General features: G+C 43.4%; 1 protein-coding gene across 1 annotated transcript in view; it reads left to right on the forward strand.

Annotated features, from left to right (window-relative positions):
• The first annotated feature begins 431 nt into the window (after positions 1-431).
• FAIM2 (Fas apoptotic inhibitory molecule 2) overlaps positions 432-19,730 on the forward strand; it is a 47,325-nt gene continuing 28,026 nt past the window's right edge. Inside the window, exons 1-4 of the mRNA XM_082246044.1 lie at positions 432-587; positions 8,078-8,237; positions 18,406-18,509; positions 18,716-18,780. Coding sequence (XP_082102170.1) covers positions 573-587; positions 8,078-8,237; positions 18,406-18,509; positions 18,716-18,780 — 344 coding nt within the window. The 5' untranslated portion in view covers positions 432-572. The remainder of the gene's footprint in view (positions 588-8,077; positions 8,238-18,405; positions 18,510-18,715; positions 18,781-19,730) is intronic.

The raw sequence follows: 19,730 nt of genomic DNA on the forward strand, positions 1-19,730 counted from the left end.
ATGTAAGGAAGGGTGGGTGACTCTGGACTTCTGATGGCGGAGGGGGAGGGCTCTTGACATCTCATGTAAGGAGATGTGGGGTGCTCTGGACATCTAATCTTACAGATATAACCGGCCCTTTGAGGGCAACCATAATGCTGATGCGACCCGCGATGAAACTGAGTTTGACACTCCTGCCCTATGCTTATCATTTCCTTCAAGCTCGTCTTGAACATCTACACTGAAAAAGTTTTATAAAATAAAGTAGTTTCACATACAAATAATAAGATATTTTTTTCAATAGATTTCAAGTATTTTACACTTCTGTTCATTTTTTTTCCTTACTCTCGCATATGACATCACTACTCTTTCTAAGCATATTTTTTTTTTCTAGCAATTGCCAGAGCATGCATGTGATTAGTGTCTCCCCGTCATGTCCTGTACTGTCACACTGCTCCACCTCCTGGATTGCAGAGGGATGGTACAGTCCTGCAGACTGCTGGATGGTACTGGAATGTAAAGCATCATCACTGCCTTCCCAGTGCTGAGCCTGATCGCAGAACTGAGAACAACCACAGCGCACCATCACCAACATGACCCAGGGAAAGGTAATCCTATTCATCAATAGGCTATCTACAAGGAAAACACATATAGACATCTTAAGCAGTCTGCATACTCACATATGTTCCATAATAATCAATGACCTAGAAACACAGGTTATGTAAGTCTCTGTCTGCACTGTTATATATATTTCCTACATGTGATAGAACATGAAATTATTTAATGCCAGGATAGGGCGCAGGTCAGCATAAAAAACATCTAATTCCAAAACATTATTTATTCTATAAGGCAGCACCTTCCACTTACAGGTAACTTAAGAGGAGAGTGACGACATGAATAATGTAACGTGTGTTCACTTTCAGGAGGATGAAATCAGCAGGCATCAGAGACTATCAATGCTGCGTCACAGATACTACAATGCAGGCAATTAGGCAGAATGCTCTGCCAAGGCCCAATATAGTGCAGGATTTAACCCCTTTATTGCTGCAGGAAGATAAAAGAAATTGAGGACAGTCAGATAAAGATAAATACAGACAGACATTAAAAATGTGTAAAAATATAGTCATTTTTATTTATTACAGTTATTTATATAGCACCTGCAATTACACAGCATATTACATACTGTACATTTACATCCGTGTCTGCCCTCAAGAGCTTACACTCTGCATCTCACATGCATACATACACACACTAAGACCAAGTTAGACAGGAGCCAATTAACCTCACAGCATGTATTTGGAGTGTGGGAGGAAACCCATGCAAGCACAAGGAGATCATGCACTCTCCATGCAGCTAGTGTCCTGGTCATGATATGAACCGGCGACCCCAGTGCTGCAAGACTAATTGCTAAATTCATAGCTTTCATTATAAATCTGTTATAGCTGCCACAAATAGGCTACAAGTAGGGTACAATAACCATTAGTGTTGGGGTATAAGCAGTACCAGAAATGTCTATATGGATCTAGAAGCATCAATCAGATAATTAAAGTAAATTTTATTCTATTTCATTTGAAGAATAAAAAAAACTCTGATCTAAAAGTAGGACATTTGGGTTGAAATAAAAATAAAACGGTAATGGAGCTAATTTTAATAATACCCAGTCATCAATTCTAGTTTCATATTCCCAGAGAAGACGAGATGGAATCTGCTTAAAGCAGTGATCCAGATGGGGGGAAAAAAATGAAAAGTCATCAGCTACAAATACTGACTTTTAATATATAGACAAACTGCTGACTTAAAGCGGAGTTCCACCCTGGGAATACTTTTTTTAATAAAAATACCCCCGGGACAGTCAGGGCTAGTACATTCCACAATGGCTAGCCTCTGATCTGCCCCGGGTTGCACTTACCTTTCAGGAGAAATACTTACCTTGAAAAAGTATTGTCCAGTGCTGCCATCTCAGGTGTGGGCAGCTTTAAGCCAGCGCGATCCTCTTCTGCGTCCTCTTCCGTCTTCTTCGGTCCCACGATGCACTGCACCGGGCCCGCCGTCACTTCCGATGCGCACGCGTCATCCCTCCACAGCTTTTGGGCATGCCCAGAAGCTGTTTAGAAGGGAATGACGCGCGCGCACCGGAACTGACGTCGGGGCCGGTGCAGGCGCATTGATTCCTGGGAGCGATGACGTTCAGCTCCCAGGAATCATTGCAAAGCCAGGAAGTGACGAATCGCCGTGGCCGCCGAGGGGAGGAAGAAGGAAGTAAGGTAAGTATATTTTCTTTTATACGAGGTAAGTAAAAAAAATAAATAAATTGCGATTATCCATTTGTTTTTCAGGTGACCCGGAGCGAGAAGATGGAGGTAAGTATAAATGTAGGGTGGAACTCCACTTTAATATATAGACCCTTACCTGTGCAGGGAGCCTGCGATGTTCAGATCGGCTGCCGCCGCCGCCATTCGTTATGAGAGAAACTGCTCATGCCCGAAGCGCACTGCGCTTTATATTTGGATCGGCGGCAGGGGAAAAAGGAGGGGGGGTGAACTTCCGAGGAACGGCGCTGTCTCCCGGAAGTGGGGTCAAAGACAGGTACCTATTCCCCCCTCCACCCTGAAAGATGCCAAATGTGGCACCAGAGGGGGGAGGAAGCAGATCAGCGGAAGGTCCATTTTTGGTTGGAATTCTGCTTTAGATTTTTTTTCACCTTCACCAAAAAACTGCCAATGCAAGTAAGGGGTATTTGTGGTTAAAAACAAGCTGTGCAGCTCTGACTAGTTGAATAATGCCTCTGCTAGAGGTGCCCAGCCTTTTTGGCACCAGGGACCAGTGTTATGGCAGCCGGGTTTTTCAGGTATCGGGAGGGGGGGGGGGAATATATTCACGGCCCTCAGCCCCCCTTCACAGCAAAGTCCCCTTTAAAGCAGTCCTACAGAGTCCTTAGTTCCCCTTCACATCACAGCCCCCTCTCCCCCCCCCTTTACATTACAGTGCCCCTTTACATCAAAGTGCCCCTTTACAGTGCAGTCCCCTATACATTAAAATCCGCTGTTAGAATCAATGAAAGTTTTCCAGGGTGATTGTTCGACAAAAGTCAATCTAACTATCAACTTCTGTCGAACAGGGAGGGACACACACAGATCGAGATTCAGATGATTCAGCAGGGACCAGGATTTCGATCTGTCTGTACCCTAGCTTTCAGGTCTCAGGGATCCCCCTATTAGTAATACCTACCTATAGCTTACAGTATAAAATATATAATAGTATAATAGATATAAGAATGCATCAAATGTAGAATTACCCCTGTTGGAGTTGCAGATGACTGGTTTCTACTTCTGCACAGCCAGGCAAGTAGTATTTACAGCTTTCATACAGACGCTTTGTTTTTATGTTTTATTAGAGGTAATAACTTGATGGGGTATAGGAATTATGGGATGCCAAACTTGATAGCAACAAAACTAGGGACAACTTCCTCCCTATGTACAACTCTAATTGATTCTGCTCCTTTACTCTGTACAACTCTGATTCCTCTTCTTTACTCTTTACAACTCTGATTGATTCCTCTTCCTTAGTCTGTACAACTCTGATTGATTCCTCTCTTGGCAGCTAACAGTCTCTAGCCCCTTAAGGACTAGGAAAACCCAGTCCCTTTAGAAAGTAGCACAAAGTGTTGTAAACTGCTTCCTTGAGTACCTCCAACTCGCATGTAAATACTGATTCCAGTTCTACTACCTCCTGGTTGTTTCTTCACCTGTCTGCCGGAATGACTTCTCACCAGTACACCCGACTGCCTCTTTAACTGACCCAGAGATCTCCCAGGGCAAAGTTAAAGAAGATTTACGCACACCCCTATCTTCCAGAGAGACCTGCTACATGTGGCAGTCTCTCCCCCTGTAGGTCCTAGGTCCCTGAACTGTAGTACTCACACTGTCTTGCTCCCGCTACCTTTCAGGGAAGACTCCTTCCAAACTTCTCTTGTTGTCAGGATCCTCCCAATCCAGCCTTGAGCCCCGACCAGAGGCAGAGCACCCCCCTAGACTAGAGAGTTTGCCTCAAGGGTCACTGAGAGTCCCCTCAAGCACTCCATCTTCATCTTCCACCCGAATCCCCTGCCAGCATGTTTCATTCATATTTAAAGGTTGGTTTAGCCCACTGCCCAGGGATTGGCCAAACTCCCCTAAGTATGCAGAACAACCCTCCTGGCCTCTGTCCTCCAGCTTCCAGAGTGTTCTCCAACTTTCCAGAACCAGGAGGAGGCAACAGAGAGTTGGTTATATGGGCATGAAGTTCACCAGAGCTTCATAGGTTGCCACTGGAGTCCTCTTCCACTCCTCAATGATGACATCAAGGAGCTGGTACTTGCACTCCTCCACCTTCCGTCTGAGGATGCCCCACAGATGCTCAATAGGGTTTATGTCTGGAGACATGCTTGGCCAGTCCGTCACCTTTACCCTCAGCTTCTTTAGCAAGGCAGTGGTCATCTTGGAGGTGTGTTTGGGGTCCTTATCATGTTGGAATACTGCCCAGTCTTCGAAGGGAGGGGATCATGCTCTGCTTCAATATGTCACAGTACATGCTGGCATTCATGGTTCCCTCAATGAACTGTAGCTCCCCAATGGCGGCAGCACTCATGCAGCCCCAGACCATGACACTCCCACCACAATGCAGGACACACTTGTCTTTGTACTCCTCACCTGGTTGCCGCCACACACGCTTGACACCATCTGAACCAAATAAGTTTATCTTGGTTTCATCAGACCACAGGACATGGTTCTAGTAATCCATGCCCTTAATCTGCTTGTCTTCAGCAAACTGTTTGCGGGCTTTCTTGTGCATCATCTTTAGAAGAGGCTTCCTTCTGGGACGACAGCCACGCAGACCAATTTGATGCAGTGTGCGGCTTATGGTCTGAGCACTGACAGGCTGACCTCCTACCCCTTTAACCTCTTCAGCAATGCTGGCAGCACTCATATGTCTATATCCCAAAGACAGTCTCTGGATATGATGCTGAGTACGTGCACTCAACTTATTTGGTCGACCATGGCGAGGCCTGTTCTGAGTGGAACCTGTCCTGGTAAACCTCTGTATGGTCTTGGCTATCATGCTGAAGTTCAGTTTCAGGGTCTTGGCAATCTTCTTACAGCCTAGGCCATCTTTATGTACAGCAACAATTCTTTTTTTCAGATCCTCAGAGAGTTCTTTGCCATGAGGTGCCATGTTGAACGTCCAGTGACCAGTATGAGAGAGTGAGAGCGATAACACCAAATTTAACACACCTGCTCCTCATTCACACCTGAGACCTTGTAACACTAACGAGTCACATGACACGGGGGGGGGGGCTAATTGGGCCCAACTTGGACATTTTCACTTAGGGGTGTACTCACTTTTGTTGCCAGCGGTTTAGACATTAATGGCGGTGTGTTGAGTTATTTTGAGGGGATATCAAATTTACACTGTTATGCAAGCTGTACACTCACTACTTTACATTGTAGCAAAGTGTCATTTCTTCAGTGTTGTCACATGAAAAGATATAATAAAATATTTACAAAAATGTGAGGGGTGTATTCACTTATGTGAGATACTGTAGTGTGCAGCGTTTGGTCTGAGCACTGATAGGCTGATCCCCCATCCCTTTAACCTCTGCAGCAATGCTGGCAGCACCCATACGTCTATTTCCCACAGACAACCTCTGGATATGAAGCTGAGCACGAAGTTGACCATGGCGAGGCCTGTTCTGAGTGGAACCTGTCCTGTTAAACCACTGTATGGTCTTGGCCACCATGCTGCAGCTCAGTTTCAGGGCCTTGGCAATCTTCTTATAGCATAGGCCATCTTAATGTAGAGCAACAATTCTTTTTTTCAGATCCTCAGAGAGTTCTTAGCATGAGGTGCCATGTTGAACTTCCAGTGACCAGTATGAGAGAATGAGAGCGATAACACCAAATTTAACACACCTGCTCCCCATTCACACCTGAGACCTTATAACACTATATAGATAGTATAGATCCTGTATATACTGTAACTGGGTACTAATATTTATAGGTAAAGTTGATCCAGGGAATATCTGATTTCCTCTCCGGGGATCAGGAAGGATTTTTTTCCCTGCTGTAACAAACTGAATCATGCTTTGCTGGGGTTTTTTGCCTTCCTCTGGATCAACTGTGGGTATAGGATTGTGTATATCGGATTGTATGGTTGTGCTCTGTTTTTTGTTTTTTATTGGTTGAACTGAATGTACTTGTTTCTTTTTTCAACCTGACTAACTATGTAAATATTAGACTGGTGTTTAGTGGGAGAAAGCCCCTGTTAGACTGGTGGTTAGTGGGAGAAAGCCAGAAAACCCTTTTTAGACTGAAGGTTAGTGGGTGAAAACCCCTGTTAAACTGGTGGTTAGTGGAAGAAGGCTCCTGTTAGACTGGTGGTTAGTGGGAGAAGACCCCTGTTAGACTGGTGGTTAGTGGGAAAAGGTCATGTTAGACTGGTGGTTAGTGGAAGAAAATCCCTGTTAGACTGGTGGTTAGTCGGAGAAGGCCCCCGTTAGACTGGTGGTTAGTGGGAGAAGGCCAATGTGGGATTGGTGGTTAGTGGGAGATGGCCCCTGCTAGACTGGTGGTTAGTGGGAGGGGGGGTGGTAAAACCCTTTAAAATCCTGACAACACCCCAAACAGGGTTTCAACAGAGCAGCAGGTAATGCTCCGCCTTCAACCACACCTCTGTGTCCCCTCTGCAGCCAGCCAGAGGAGAGCACCCAGCAATAAGGAGTCTCCACCTCTGCCTCCGTGTCTCATGTCCTGTCTGCAGCCAGCCTGGGGAGAGCACCCGGCAATATGGAGTCTCCACCTCTGCCTCCGTGTCTCATGTACTGTTTGCAACCAGCCTGGGGAGAGCACTCGGCAATACGGAGTCTCCACCTCTGCCTCCGTGTCTCATGTACTGTCTGCAGCCAGCCTGGGGAGAGCACTCGGCAATATAGAGACTCTGCCTCCATGTCCTGTCTGCAGCACACTGAGCGGACGGAGGCGCTGAGAGTGTAGGGAGGGAAAAACTTTGGCCCGTTATGCAGCAGGAGCAGAATGAAATCTTTTGGAGCCGATCTTGGTGAATTCGGGTCAGACAGGTGGGCAGCAACCCTAGCCCCTGCCAGCCGCCCCTGACTAATGTGTGCTCTAGGCCGGCGCCTACCTTGCCTGTAGTTAGCGCCGGCCCTGTACTTATCTTAGAGTAAGATCTTGTATATTGCTCAAGGAACCCTAGCAACTGCTAGAGAAACCTTGAGGTTCTATAGAATCCTGGATGAGAAAGTTGGTTTACACACTTCTGTGTCTATTGCAGCTTCACCACACAAAATGTTTAGCCCTCATGCACACAGGATGTTAGATTTTCCCCACTGAACATCTTTTACACCTGGCAGGAAAATGCTGCTTTAAAGAAAGCACCTAAAGCTGCGTAATGCACATGCGTTTAGACACATTTAGCTGCGTGAAGCGTTTGAGCGTTAATGGATTCCATTAGCGAGAATATAAATTGATTCTGGCCATTGGAATGAATGAACGCAAAAGCGTTAAACTCATCTAGCGTTTTAGCACATTTAGACGCATTTGGGCGCATCAAGTGTATTTTCTGCTCAAAAGCTCCTCTCCTGAACATGCTGGTGATGTTTTCATTGTAATGCCCCATACACACGTGCAGATTATCTGCAGACTTTTGTCTGCAGACTTATCAAAACCATATAATATGAGGTCAAACCTAAACACTTTCAATTTGTATGCAATCCGGCAGGCTCTTGCACTACATAGAAAAGGTAAGTCTGCAGACAAAAGTCTGCAGATAATCTGCACGTGTGTACGGGGCATTAATGCGTGCATGGATATATAATACATGACAAGAATAGGATGTACAGTATGTGACAAGGATATGGTAATGCAGGATGGTTATGTATAAGGTGCACTCAGATCAAATTATGAGTATATTGATGTAAAAGCATGAGTACATTTTTTGAAGGGGGTTTAACATTTTCTACAGGTATATTCTGAATGAGCAGTCACTTCAGCAGCTTTACTTCACAGAAAATGATTACTTATTCTACCTACGCTGTGTATTACAGGTCACTGTTACTAATAAAAGTACGGAGAATGGAGGTGGGAATGGAAATAACACCGCGCATCCCCCTGCACCCCCTTCTTATGAGGAGGCCACGTCAGAAGAGGGAAAGAAGGCTAATTTTCTTCACACATCCTCACCCGGCTGGACACAAGAGGATGCAGGTAGTTTTTATGATAGAAAGAAAATTGTAAACATTTTTCATTGGATATTCAAAAGTCTGTACCAGAATAATAAAACAAGATGAGTAGTAAATGTTAATTATATTATTTATTGTAAATTATTTTATTTTACTGCAAAGTGCATCCAGCCACGATCCATGCAGGCAATTGCTGGTTATGCAAGCCGCCACGAATGGCTGAGGCTGCTGCCAGCCTGTCATTACATTGTATGGGCTCAGCAGTTATAGTCATTTGCTGTTTTCCTCCTCATTTGTCCCTCATTTTGATCTGATCTTTATACTGTAGTTGTATACAAAATGCACTATTTATCTGTCAATTCCAGCCGCCAGAATTCACAGATTCCAGCCACTGGAAAGAGCAGCGCGTGTAATCGCTCGTGCGAATGGAGCCTGAGAATGCTTAACCACTTAAGCCCCGGAAGATTTTACCCCCTTCCTGACCAGGGGGTATTTTGTGATTCGGCACTGCGTGACTTTAACGGACAATTGCGCGGTCGTGCGACTCTGTACCCAAATGAAATTGACGTCCTTTTTTTCCCACAAACATAGCTTTCTTTTGGTGGTATTTGATCACCTGTGCGATTTTTTGATCATGCGCAATAAGCGTAAAACAAAAAAAGAGCGACAATTTTGCAAAAATAACAATATTTTTCACATTTTTTTATATGAAATTCCCCCAAAAAAATGTAAAAATCAAAATTTTTTAACATTTTAGGCCAATTTGTTTTCTGCTAGATATGTTTGGTAAAAAAAAATCGCAAAAAGCGTATTTTGATTGGTTTGCGCAAAAGTTATTGCGTTTACTAACTAAGGGAAAGATTTTTGTCATTTTTATTGTTTTTTTTTTTTAACGAGTAATGGCGGCGATCTGCGATTTTTTTTGCGGTACTGCGACATTGCGGCGGACAGATCGGACCCTTGACTGACATTTTTGACACTTTTGGGGGTACCAGTGACATTACTACAGTAATCAGTGCTATACATATGCACTGTTACTGTAAAATTTACACTGGCAGGAAAGGGGTTAACTTTATTGGAGAGGGAGGGGTTAAGTGTGTCCCTAGGGGCGTGTTTCTTACTGTGATTGGATGGGGCTTTGTGTTTAACTGCACAGATCAACGGTCCTACATAGCAGGACCGAGTGAACTGTGCTTTTACACAGGGGAGAGTGACAGGCGGCTTTGTTTACATTAGCCGCCTGCCTTTCTTCCTATCTACCCGACGATTGCGAGTGACCTGCGGACATCGGATCCGCCGGTCACACGCGCTGGCTTCTTCGGGTACGAGCAGGGGCGGGAGCGCGCCTCCGGCGGCGCGCGCTCGCCCCCTATTCGCTCCCAGGCTAGTGACGTACCGGTACGTCACTTTGCCTGGGAGGGGCTGACCGCCGCCGTATATAGTCGGGCGGTGGTCGGCAAGTGGATAAAGTAGTGTTTTTCAATCTTTTTAAGTCAAGGCACCCTTTAAAATTATAGGCTAGCTTGAGGCACCCCATTCTAAAATTAAACAAATAGTTTTACATAATACAGTGGCATCCACGCATGCTCTACATCGAACATTAGAGGTGATTTATTCTTACAAAGCAAATATACCTTAGCACACTGGTCCTGACTACTATTCTAGTGTTTCTCGTTAACGTGACCTCGGTGCTAATGGAGAGAGGCAGATGATGGGTAAACAAGATGCTGTGCAAGTGCCCAACATATTCCTTATCAAATGATGACATCATCAGCTATTAGGTTGCTGCAAATGGCCCAAGGTTGTAATGCTGCTCAAAAAAAGAATAAAAATTTGCGGATTCGTGTAACAAATAAGTTAAAAGCTGTCTTGATCCACCTGCTGCCTTTTTGGACATTTTGGGGCAATTTTTAGGTATGGTGCCATGGCACTCTGGTTGAAAAAGGCTAGCCCAAAGCAAATCTCAACCCAAAGCCAAAAAATAAATATACTGTCGATTACCGATCATTAGATGCGGTGTCTGCCTTCATTTTTTTTTTTTTATTTATACCTAACGAACTAACATGTATTTCCTGTCTCAGGTTGGCCATACACTATACAGTTTGATTGTACAGTCTCATTTAAATCTATTATCAACTATGAAGTGCAAGAGCCTACCTAACATTAAACTAATTAAATAGAATTCTTAGGTTTGTCCTCATTGTTTTAGTAACTCTAAAAAAAAAAAAAGAATTGTACAATCAGATAGTATAGTACAGTGTTTCTTAACTCCGGTCCTCAGGGCACACTAACAGGCCAGATTTTGGGTATTATGCCTCGTACACACGCAACAATTATCGGCCGACCGATCGTCCGACTTTTGTCCAGAGTGGTGTTTTGTTGGTTGGAATGTGCCTAGACTGCACACGAATTTTCTCGGCCAACAAAAATCTACTTCAGAAGTGATGTCATGTGCTTGTTTACTTTCCGTGTGTTTTTTCTTCTCTGAGCATGCCCAGTCTTGCTCATCAGATTTTTGTCTGCCGAAATCTGTACTGACTGATGGAAAATCGGCTGTTGTGTTGACGGCCAACAAAAATTTTATAGCCTGCACACCAGATTTTTTTCGGCCGAAAAGTCGGAGTGGGTTGTCGGAAGCATCATACTAACAAGCCGAAAATCGGCCGATCGGACGTTGGTCGAAAATTCCCGGCCAATAATCGATGCGTGTGTACGGGGCATTACCTTGGGGAGATGCAGATTAGAATATTGCAATCACTGAGCAGCAAATGATATCACCTGTGATGTATTTCAATTTTCTTGCAAACCTGGCCTGTTAGTGTGCCCTGAGGACCGGAGTTTAGAAACACTGATATAGTATATGGCCAGCCTTATGGTTGCTATGCTCACTTCTCTACTGTACCTAAGGAGAAGCAATCTAGCCACCCTTGAAGAGCAGCATTCTCAACCTGTGAAGATGGTGGTGTTATATGAACTAATAGTTTTAGATGGACTTGACATAAATGACTAATAAATTAAAGCCAAATTCCAGCTAATACTTATTAAGAGGTTACAGAAAGCTTTTTTTTCTATTTGGGATAAAAGGTTTATTTAAATGAATAAAAGCTGACCACTGTCAGTGTTAAAGTATTTGCCTCACCTTCTTAAACTTGAGGTAGGGTTGTCCCATTCTCCAACCATTTTGGGTTGATGTCTGTAACCTAATCAATAAGATGACACAACACCAGATCACAGATGACCCGCTCCCTATGCTATTTCATGATATAAAGAAGTCGGTGGGGTCTTTCAAACTCTAGTTGATGCCTCTCCTCCTTAATGCTGGCAAATGCCTCATTCCGATCCCCGGCAATACCCACAGTCAAACAGTGGTTACTGAAGGTACACAAGTTCAGATGTCATGCCTGACTCCAAAGACCCAAAAAAAATGCCAAAAAAAACCCACCTGCAATAACACACCTCTGCGTTTTTTTTTTTGCGCAGGCGTTTTTTTGGGCAATTTTTTGGGGTCTTTGGAGGCAGGCAAAACATCTGAACTTTTGTATAGGGGTATATATACACACACATGTATGTATATATACACCTACACATATATAGGTGTGAAAAGAGCAAAACACTATGCTTGCGCTAATGAAATAATTAAGAGGCATATGGCTCCGCTCCTATCACACCTATATATGTGTATGTGTATAATACATATAAGTGTGTGTGTATATATACCCCTATACACAAGTTCAGATGTCATGCCTGACTCCAAAGACCCCAAAAAAATGCCCCAAAAAAACGCCTGCAATAACACACCTGGGCTTTTTCTTTTGGCGCAGGCGTTTTTTTGGGCATTTTTTTGGGGTCTTTGGAGTCAGGCATGACATCTGAACTTCTGTATAAGGGTATATATACACACACACTTATATGTATATATACACATACACATATATAGGTGTGAAAGGAGAGAAGCCATATGGGTGTTAATTATTTCATTAGCGCAAGTATAGTGTTCTGCTACTTTCACACCTATATATGTGTATGTATATATATACATATAAGTGTGTGTGTGTGTGTGTGTATATATACCCCTACACAGAAGTTCTGATGTTATGCCTGCCTCCAATGACCCCCAAAAAATGCCCAAAAAAACGCTTGCTACAAAACCGGCAAGGTGTGAAAATAGTGGAGCCATATCCCTGTTCTATAAGTGACCTAACACGCTGAAACTTCACAGGTACACTTTTTAGACCCCCCAGACACTAAATCCAAAGAAATCTCTTTTTTTTTTTTATTATTTTTTCAATAATTGTCTCTCTATCAAAAATGACAATTTTTAAGAACTTTTTTTGTGTGATTAATAGTCTCTGGGGCATAACCCAGAACCCTAGGCACTTTTTAGAGGCATTTATTGGGTTTTAGGGCTTCAAAATGGGGTTTTTTGATTACAGAAGTTTGGGTCCAATTGATTTCAATGGGGTTCTGAAATCCGGGCCGAACTTTCTGGAAGTTCTGGTGTTCTGGTCGAACCGAACTTTTGAAAAGTTCGATCATCCATAATGCCTACATGCTTTTGCAAATTGGTGTCCCTCCTTCCCATTTTAAAAGGTTAGGAGGTGTGTTTATACCAAACATGTGGTGGTGTGGGCTTTGTAATAATGCAGCATGTATTATTATTAGTATACAGGATTTATATAGCGCCAATAGTTTGCGCAGTGATTTACAACATGAGGGCAAACAGTACAGTTACAATACAATTCCATACCGAAGGAATCAAAGGGCTCTGCCCGTTACAGCTCACAATCTAGAAGGGAGGGTCAAGTGATACAAAAGGTAATAACTGTGGAGGATGAGCTGATGGAGAAAATAAAAGTATAGTTGTTAGGTGGGGGCAGGATAGGCTTCTCTGAAGAGATGAGTTTTCAATGATCGCCTAAAAGCAAACAGAGTAGGAGATAGTTGGACAGATTGGGGTAGGGAGTTTCATAGCATGTGAGAGGCTCTGGAGTAGTCCTGGAGGAGAGTATGGGAGGAGGTGACAAGGAAACGAAGAGAGCAGGAGGTCTTGGGAGGAACGAAGAGAGCGATAAGGTTGGTATTTTGAGACTAGGCTAGTGATGTAGCTGGGGGCTATGTTGTAGATGGCTTTGTAAGTTGTTGTTAGTATTTTTAATTTAATTCATTGGGTGAGTGGAAGCCAATGAAGGGATTGACAGAGAGGGGTAGCAGGCATAGAGTGGTAGGTAAGTTGGATGAGCCTGGCAGCAGTATTCATGTACTGTGTTTCCCCGAAAATAAGCCCTACCTCGAAAATAAGACCTAGCGTGATTTTCTGGGAAGGCTGCAATATAAGCCCTACCCCGAAAATAAGTACAAGTAAAGTCCTTGTAAAAATATATAATAGTTTTGTAAAAAGATTATACAATGCCCCGTGTGTCTCCTTATGTAACTTTATTGTCGAAAATACCTTTTTACAGCACCGCTGGGCGCTCATGTGACCTGCTGGAGATCTTTTCTTCTTCCGGGTGACGTCTGCGGCCCCTCCCTCTGCAGTGCTCAGACCAGTGAAGAAGAGCTCTGGCGGATCACATGAGCGCACAGTGGTGCTGTAAATAATATATAGATACAGTAAATATAATAATAATATAATTGATAATAAATAGATATTTTCAAAAATAAAGTTACAAAAGGAGACATACGGGGTATTACATAATCTTTTTATAAAGTTACAAAAGGAGACATACGGGGTATCACATAATCTTTTTATAAAGTTACAAAAGGAGACATACGGGGTATTACATAATCTTTTTATAAAGTTACAAAAGGAGACATACGGGGTATCACATAATCTTTTTATAAAGTTACAAAAGGAGACACGCTGAATCTTTTTACAAAACTGATTATATATTTTTACAATGACTTTAACTAAGGTTTATTTTTTGGCAATAAAGATGTCAAAATGATGACTCCTGAGCTGACAGGGGGAGAGGGGGGGAGAGACGACAGGGGACATAGATAAGACATCCCCTGAAAATAAGCCCTAGTGTGTTTTTTGTAGCCAAAATTAATATAAGTCCCGGTCTTATTTTCTAGGAAACGCGGTATGTATTTTTATGCATCTCAGCTCGATGCACCACACATTACTATACTGTAGCGTGTCGCAATGTGCTGCTGTGCATGGAATGGAATGAAATGTCATTTTGTGACATTTCAATAATGCCCCTACACTACAGACATGATGTGAATGAGCCCTAACTGTCATTTGATGGACAGCGTGATCTGTTAAAGGGAACTGAAAAATAACAGATGCAATGGCAGGATCAGTAGGTAATACGACTATGATCCAGGGGGGAATCTGTGTTTAATGCTTTTAGACTGCATCATATAAATGATAATTTTACCTAAAGCTCCACTTTAAGCAGGTGGCCCCATTTCTATGGAGCAAGTTAGAAAACTTGCCCTAAATAATATTGTCCCCCCTGCTAAATAAGAGAGTTCGTGTAATCAGGCTCTCCTCCTCCTGACTACTTTTTTTTCCACTTTTATTAAAATAAATGGGGCTTTGCTTTGGAATTAGGGCATGCCAGAATATTTTTATTTTAACCATTTAAGCCCCGGAAGATTTTACCCCCATTCTGACCAGGGGTTTTTTTGCGATTCGGCACTGCGTGAATTTAACGGACAATTGCGCGGTCGTGCGACGCTGTACCTAAACGAATTTGACATCCTTTTTTTTCCCACAAATAGAGCTTTCTTTTGGTGGTATTTGATCACCTGTGCGATTTTTACTTTTTGTGCTATAAACAAGAAAAGAGCGTCAATTTTGCAAAAATAACAATATTTTTCACATTTATTTATATGAAATTCCCCAAAAAAAATGTAAAAATCAAATTTTTTTAACATTTTAGGCAAATTTGTGTTACATATGTCTGGTAAAAAAAATCGCAAAAAGCGTATTTTGATTGGTTTGCGCAAAAGTTATTGCGTTTACTAACTAAGGGAAAGATTTCTGTCATTTTTGTTTTTTTTTTTTAACGCGTAATGGCAGCGATCTGCAATTTTTTTTGCGGTACTGCGAAATTGCGGCGGACAGATGGGACCCTTGACTGACATTTTTGACACTTTTGGGGTTACCAGTGACATTTCTACAGTAATCAGTGCTATATATATGCACTGTTACTGCAGAATGACACTGGCAGGGAAGGGGTTAACTTTATTGGGGAAGGAGGGGTTAAGTGTGTCCCTAGGGGCGTTCTTCTTACTGTGATTGGACATGGCTACTGGTGTAAGAACAGTGATCAACGGTCCTACATAGCAGAACCGTATGATCACTATTCCTACACAGGGGAGAATGACAGGCGGCTTGTTTACATCAGCTGCCTGCCATTCTCCCTTCACGGCAGACGATCGTGAGTGACCGGCGGACATCGGGTCCGCCGGTCACACGCACGGACTTCCCGCGGGAACAAGCCGGGGCGGGCGCGCGCTCGCCCGCTATTGGCTCACGAGCAAGTGACAGGCTAGTGACATACAGGTACGTCACTTTGCCTGGCCGGGGCTGACCGCCGCAGTATATGTACTTGCGGCGGTCGGCAACTGGTTAAAAAGCAGGGGTATAGCTATAGTAAGGTGGTAAAACGAATTTAAAACAGCGCTAGCAATCCATGTGAAAATTATTAAATGGTGATAAATGAAACAAATTAGTAAATATTTGACAAATACATATTCCAAATGTGATAAAACAGTCCTTAATAGTGATATATCCAATAAATTGCTCGAGTGCAGAAATGGTTATCCAAACTGTGCTCAGGTGATTGGCAAACCCTCTAGGTTCCCTACTCACCACAATGATGAGTCTCAAACGCTTGTAAAATCCATTGGACTATTACACTCTGGCTCTTGCTGGGGGTGATCCAATACCGACATCCTGATCTTGGATCACCCCCAGCAAGAGCCAGAGTGTAATAGTCCAATGGATTTTACAAGCGTTCAGTCATTTTGAAAAAATAACAATATTTTTAAAAATTTTTTATATGAAATTCCTCCCCAAAAAAATGTAAAAATCAAATTTTTTTAAAATTTTGGCCAATTTGTTTTCTGCTACCTATGTTTGGTAAAAAAAATCAATTTTGATTGGTTTGTGCAAAAGTTATTGCGTTTACTAACTAAGGGAAAGATTTCTGTCATTTTTGGTGTTTTTTTTTTTAACGAGTAATGGCGGCGATCTGCGATTTTTTTTGCGGGACTGCGACATTGTGGCGGACAGATCGGACCCTTGACTGACATTTATGACACTTTTGGGGGTACCAGTGACATTACTACAGTAATCAGTGCTATACATATGCACTGTTACTGTAAAAATGACACTGGCAGGGAAGGGGTTAATTTTATTGGAGAGGGAGGGGTTAATGTATGCCTGGTGCTTACCGACGTATGGGGGGGGAGGTGACTGAGTGAGTCAGGGACAGATCGGAGTGTTCAGCTATGCTGAACACTCCGATCTGTCACTCCCTGTCACTTAGGAGATCCGCCCGCTCTGGCAGGGAAGGGGTTAACTTTATTGGGGAAGGAGAAGTTAAGTGTGTCCCTAGGGGCGTGCTTCTAACTGTGATTGGACATGGCTACTGGTTTAGGAACAGTGATCAACGGTCCTACCAGGGGAGGGCTGGCAGCCTTAGGCCTAGAGGGCAAGTCCATTCAAGTGGCCCATTGAACCATCGAATCAGCTCACCATCCATGCTGTTCCTGGTTTTATAATGGATATTGATGTTATGAAGCAAGACAAACATGATGCAATGTGGTAACATAATTTAATGTTAATAGTAACAAAGGAGGTTTAACAAAAATACATGACATTATGCCAGGCGGGGCCTAGGAAGCTCCTGTCAGGCGGAGATCACTATGCCTGACAGGGAAGTGACTGTGTTAATATTCTGCCGACCGGGTGCAGGAGCGTACTCTGCACATTCATACCATTCCGGAAATATAACATTGTGTAGCGGCGACCAGCAGCTGTACTCAGTGTCTGGCCCCTACATTAATCCAGCCCTGAGTGTGGCCTTTTTAGCCGCCATCAGAGCGGCCCGGGGGGCAATTGCCACCCTGCCCCCCTTCCCAGTCCTCCCCTGGGTCCTACATAGTAGAACCGTGTGATCACCATTCCTACACAGGGGAGAATGACAGGCGGCTTGTTTACATCAGCTGCCTGCCTTTCTCCCTCTCCACCGACGATCGCCGAGTGACCGCACTGACTTCCGAGGGAACGAGCCGGGGCGGGCGCGCTGCGTATTCGGATTGGCTCGGCGGTGGGGGGGAGGAGGAGGGGGCCAAACTTCCAAGGGACATTGCCGCAGCGCCCCCTGAAAGGTGCCAAATGTGGAACTGGGGGGGGGGGGGGGCAAATTAGTTGAAGTTCCACTTTTGGGTGGAACTCCGCTTTAAGTCTACCGCCATTTTGCCTATTACTGCATAATTACTATAATAATAGTATTTTACACCTGCCTAGAGTTCCTCTTTACACAGTAGCAGGGATGCATTGTAGTGCGTGTTCATTTATATTATGGTTATACAGAATACAATTGTTAAAGCGGAACTAAACCCTCCTTTCCTGTATAGAGCAAAGAAGCTGCCATATTGGCCTCTGTTTTATCTGCAGTTGCTATGGTGCTGCACATGTGATCAGTTAGGCTCTGCCATTTGATGACAGTTCTTTGGAGAACACAAGGAATTGTGAGTGTTATCATTCATGTAAGGCTGCTTTCACACTGAGGAGTTTTTCAAGCGCTGTTGCGTTAACAAAAGAATCTGAAAAGCTCAAGAAAAATGCTTCTCTTTAAAATCTATGAATGCTTTTACACTGGGGAGGTGCGATTCTGTTGCAGTGTATAAAATCCTGCTTGCAGCATTTCTGGAGCATGTTTTGGGAGTTAAAAAAACGCACCAAAAACACTTCTCATTGAAAAGAATGGAAACCGCATCAAAAACGCACCCACAAAGCGTTTTTGGTGCAGTTCTTTAGACATGTGTGCTTTAAAAAAAAGCACCGCAAACGCTGCAAAAGCGCACATAGGTGTTTTACAGGCAGTTTTAATGCAGACCAGTGTGAAAGTAGCCTGACTGTTTTGGGAGACAGTTAAAGAAAGGGGTTTAGTTCCACTTTAAGCCTCTCTGCATACCACCAGGTGGCAGCTGACTGTTCCTCTTTGTTGCAGGGAACAGCCCCGGCTACGGTAGCGGAGCCTTTTCTGGAGACACCGAGATGCTGACATCACTGAGCTGGGAGGATGACCGAGTGCGCAGGTCATTTATCCGAAAGGTATGTGGGGGGGGTCAGTCCTCTATAATGGAAGAGAAGTGTATTTGCCTTTATACTGTAAATATGTCAGATCAGTGGAAGCAAGTACCAAGAGCTGAGCCATGGGAACAGAAAGACATTGTTCTCTCCGGAGAATGATATCACTGACAATATAATGGACGTTTCTCCTCTCTCCGATGCTCTTCAATTTTTTTTTTCTTTTTCAGGTCTATTCAATCCTTTCACTTCAGCTTTTAGTCACTGTCTCCATTGTGGCTCTCTTTACCTTCTGGTGAGTTATTCCTTAGTATACTATCAACTGGATTTTGACACAAGAATTCATATTGTACATGAAAACACAATTCACTAAGTGCATATTCACTTATCTGGATAACCTATATGGATGGAAAACAGGTTAAACGTGACGATGTGAAAAAAATAGGTGTATCATCAAACCAGTGTAAAACATATCCCTATAATGCCTTCATCTAATAGATGTATGCCAACATAGCCAAACCAAGCATACAAAAAATACCCCGCATAGACACGGGTATAAGAAGCTATAAAGCTGGCAATAAATAGTAGGCAAGGGGATATTAGTAAAGGAACTAAATACTTTATTAATTGGTTATGGATACAATAACCAATTGGAGGCACTCAAGGCGTTACCTGTATAGTATAGATATCCGATATCTAATGGATAACCAGAAGACAAGACATATACACAATACAAAAATAAATGAAATAAAAATTAAACAAACAGCCGGTGCCAGGTGCCACTTGCACACGGATAGATACCCACGGCATACGTCGTATGAAAACTACCAATAAAACTAGGGTCCTTCTCTGTGCAAACCCCTGGGAGCTCAAGCTCAATGGAGGGGAGGGAGAGGGATGGAGTGCCCTGCTCTAGAGGGCTGATGAATGGTGTTATTCAATGGGAGCAATATCTGTATGAAGGAGAATACTTGAGCCTAGTGATCAAGAATAGCGGAAAAGCTGAAAGTCCATCTGAGTGCGTGCATGATGACAGTTCACCTTATGAACTAGACCAGTGGTCTTCAAACTCTGGCCCTTTACTAGCCTTTATCTGGTCCTTGGGGCACTATTCCTCCCACTGATGCAAGGCACTATTACTCTCACTGACACCAACAGTGGTTCATAATTCCTGCCACTGACACCAACAATGGGGCACTATTCCTCCCACTGACCAATGATGGAGTACTATTCCTCCCACTGACC

This window comes from Pelophylax lessonae (assembly GCF_965119305.1).
Source record: "Pelophylax lessonae genome assembly, chromosome: 2".
Classification (NCBI taxonomy): Eukaryota; Metazoa; Chordata; class Amphibia; order Anura; family Ranidae; genus Pelophylax; species Pelophylax lessonae.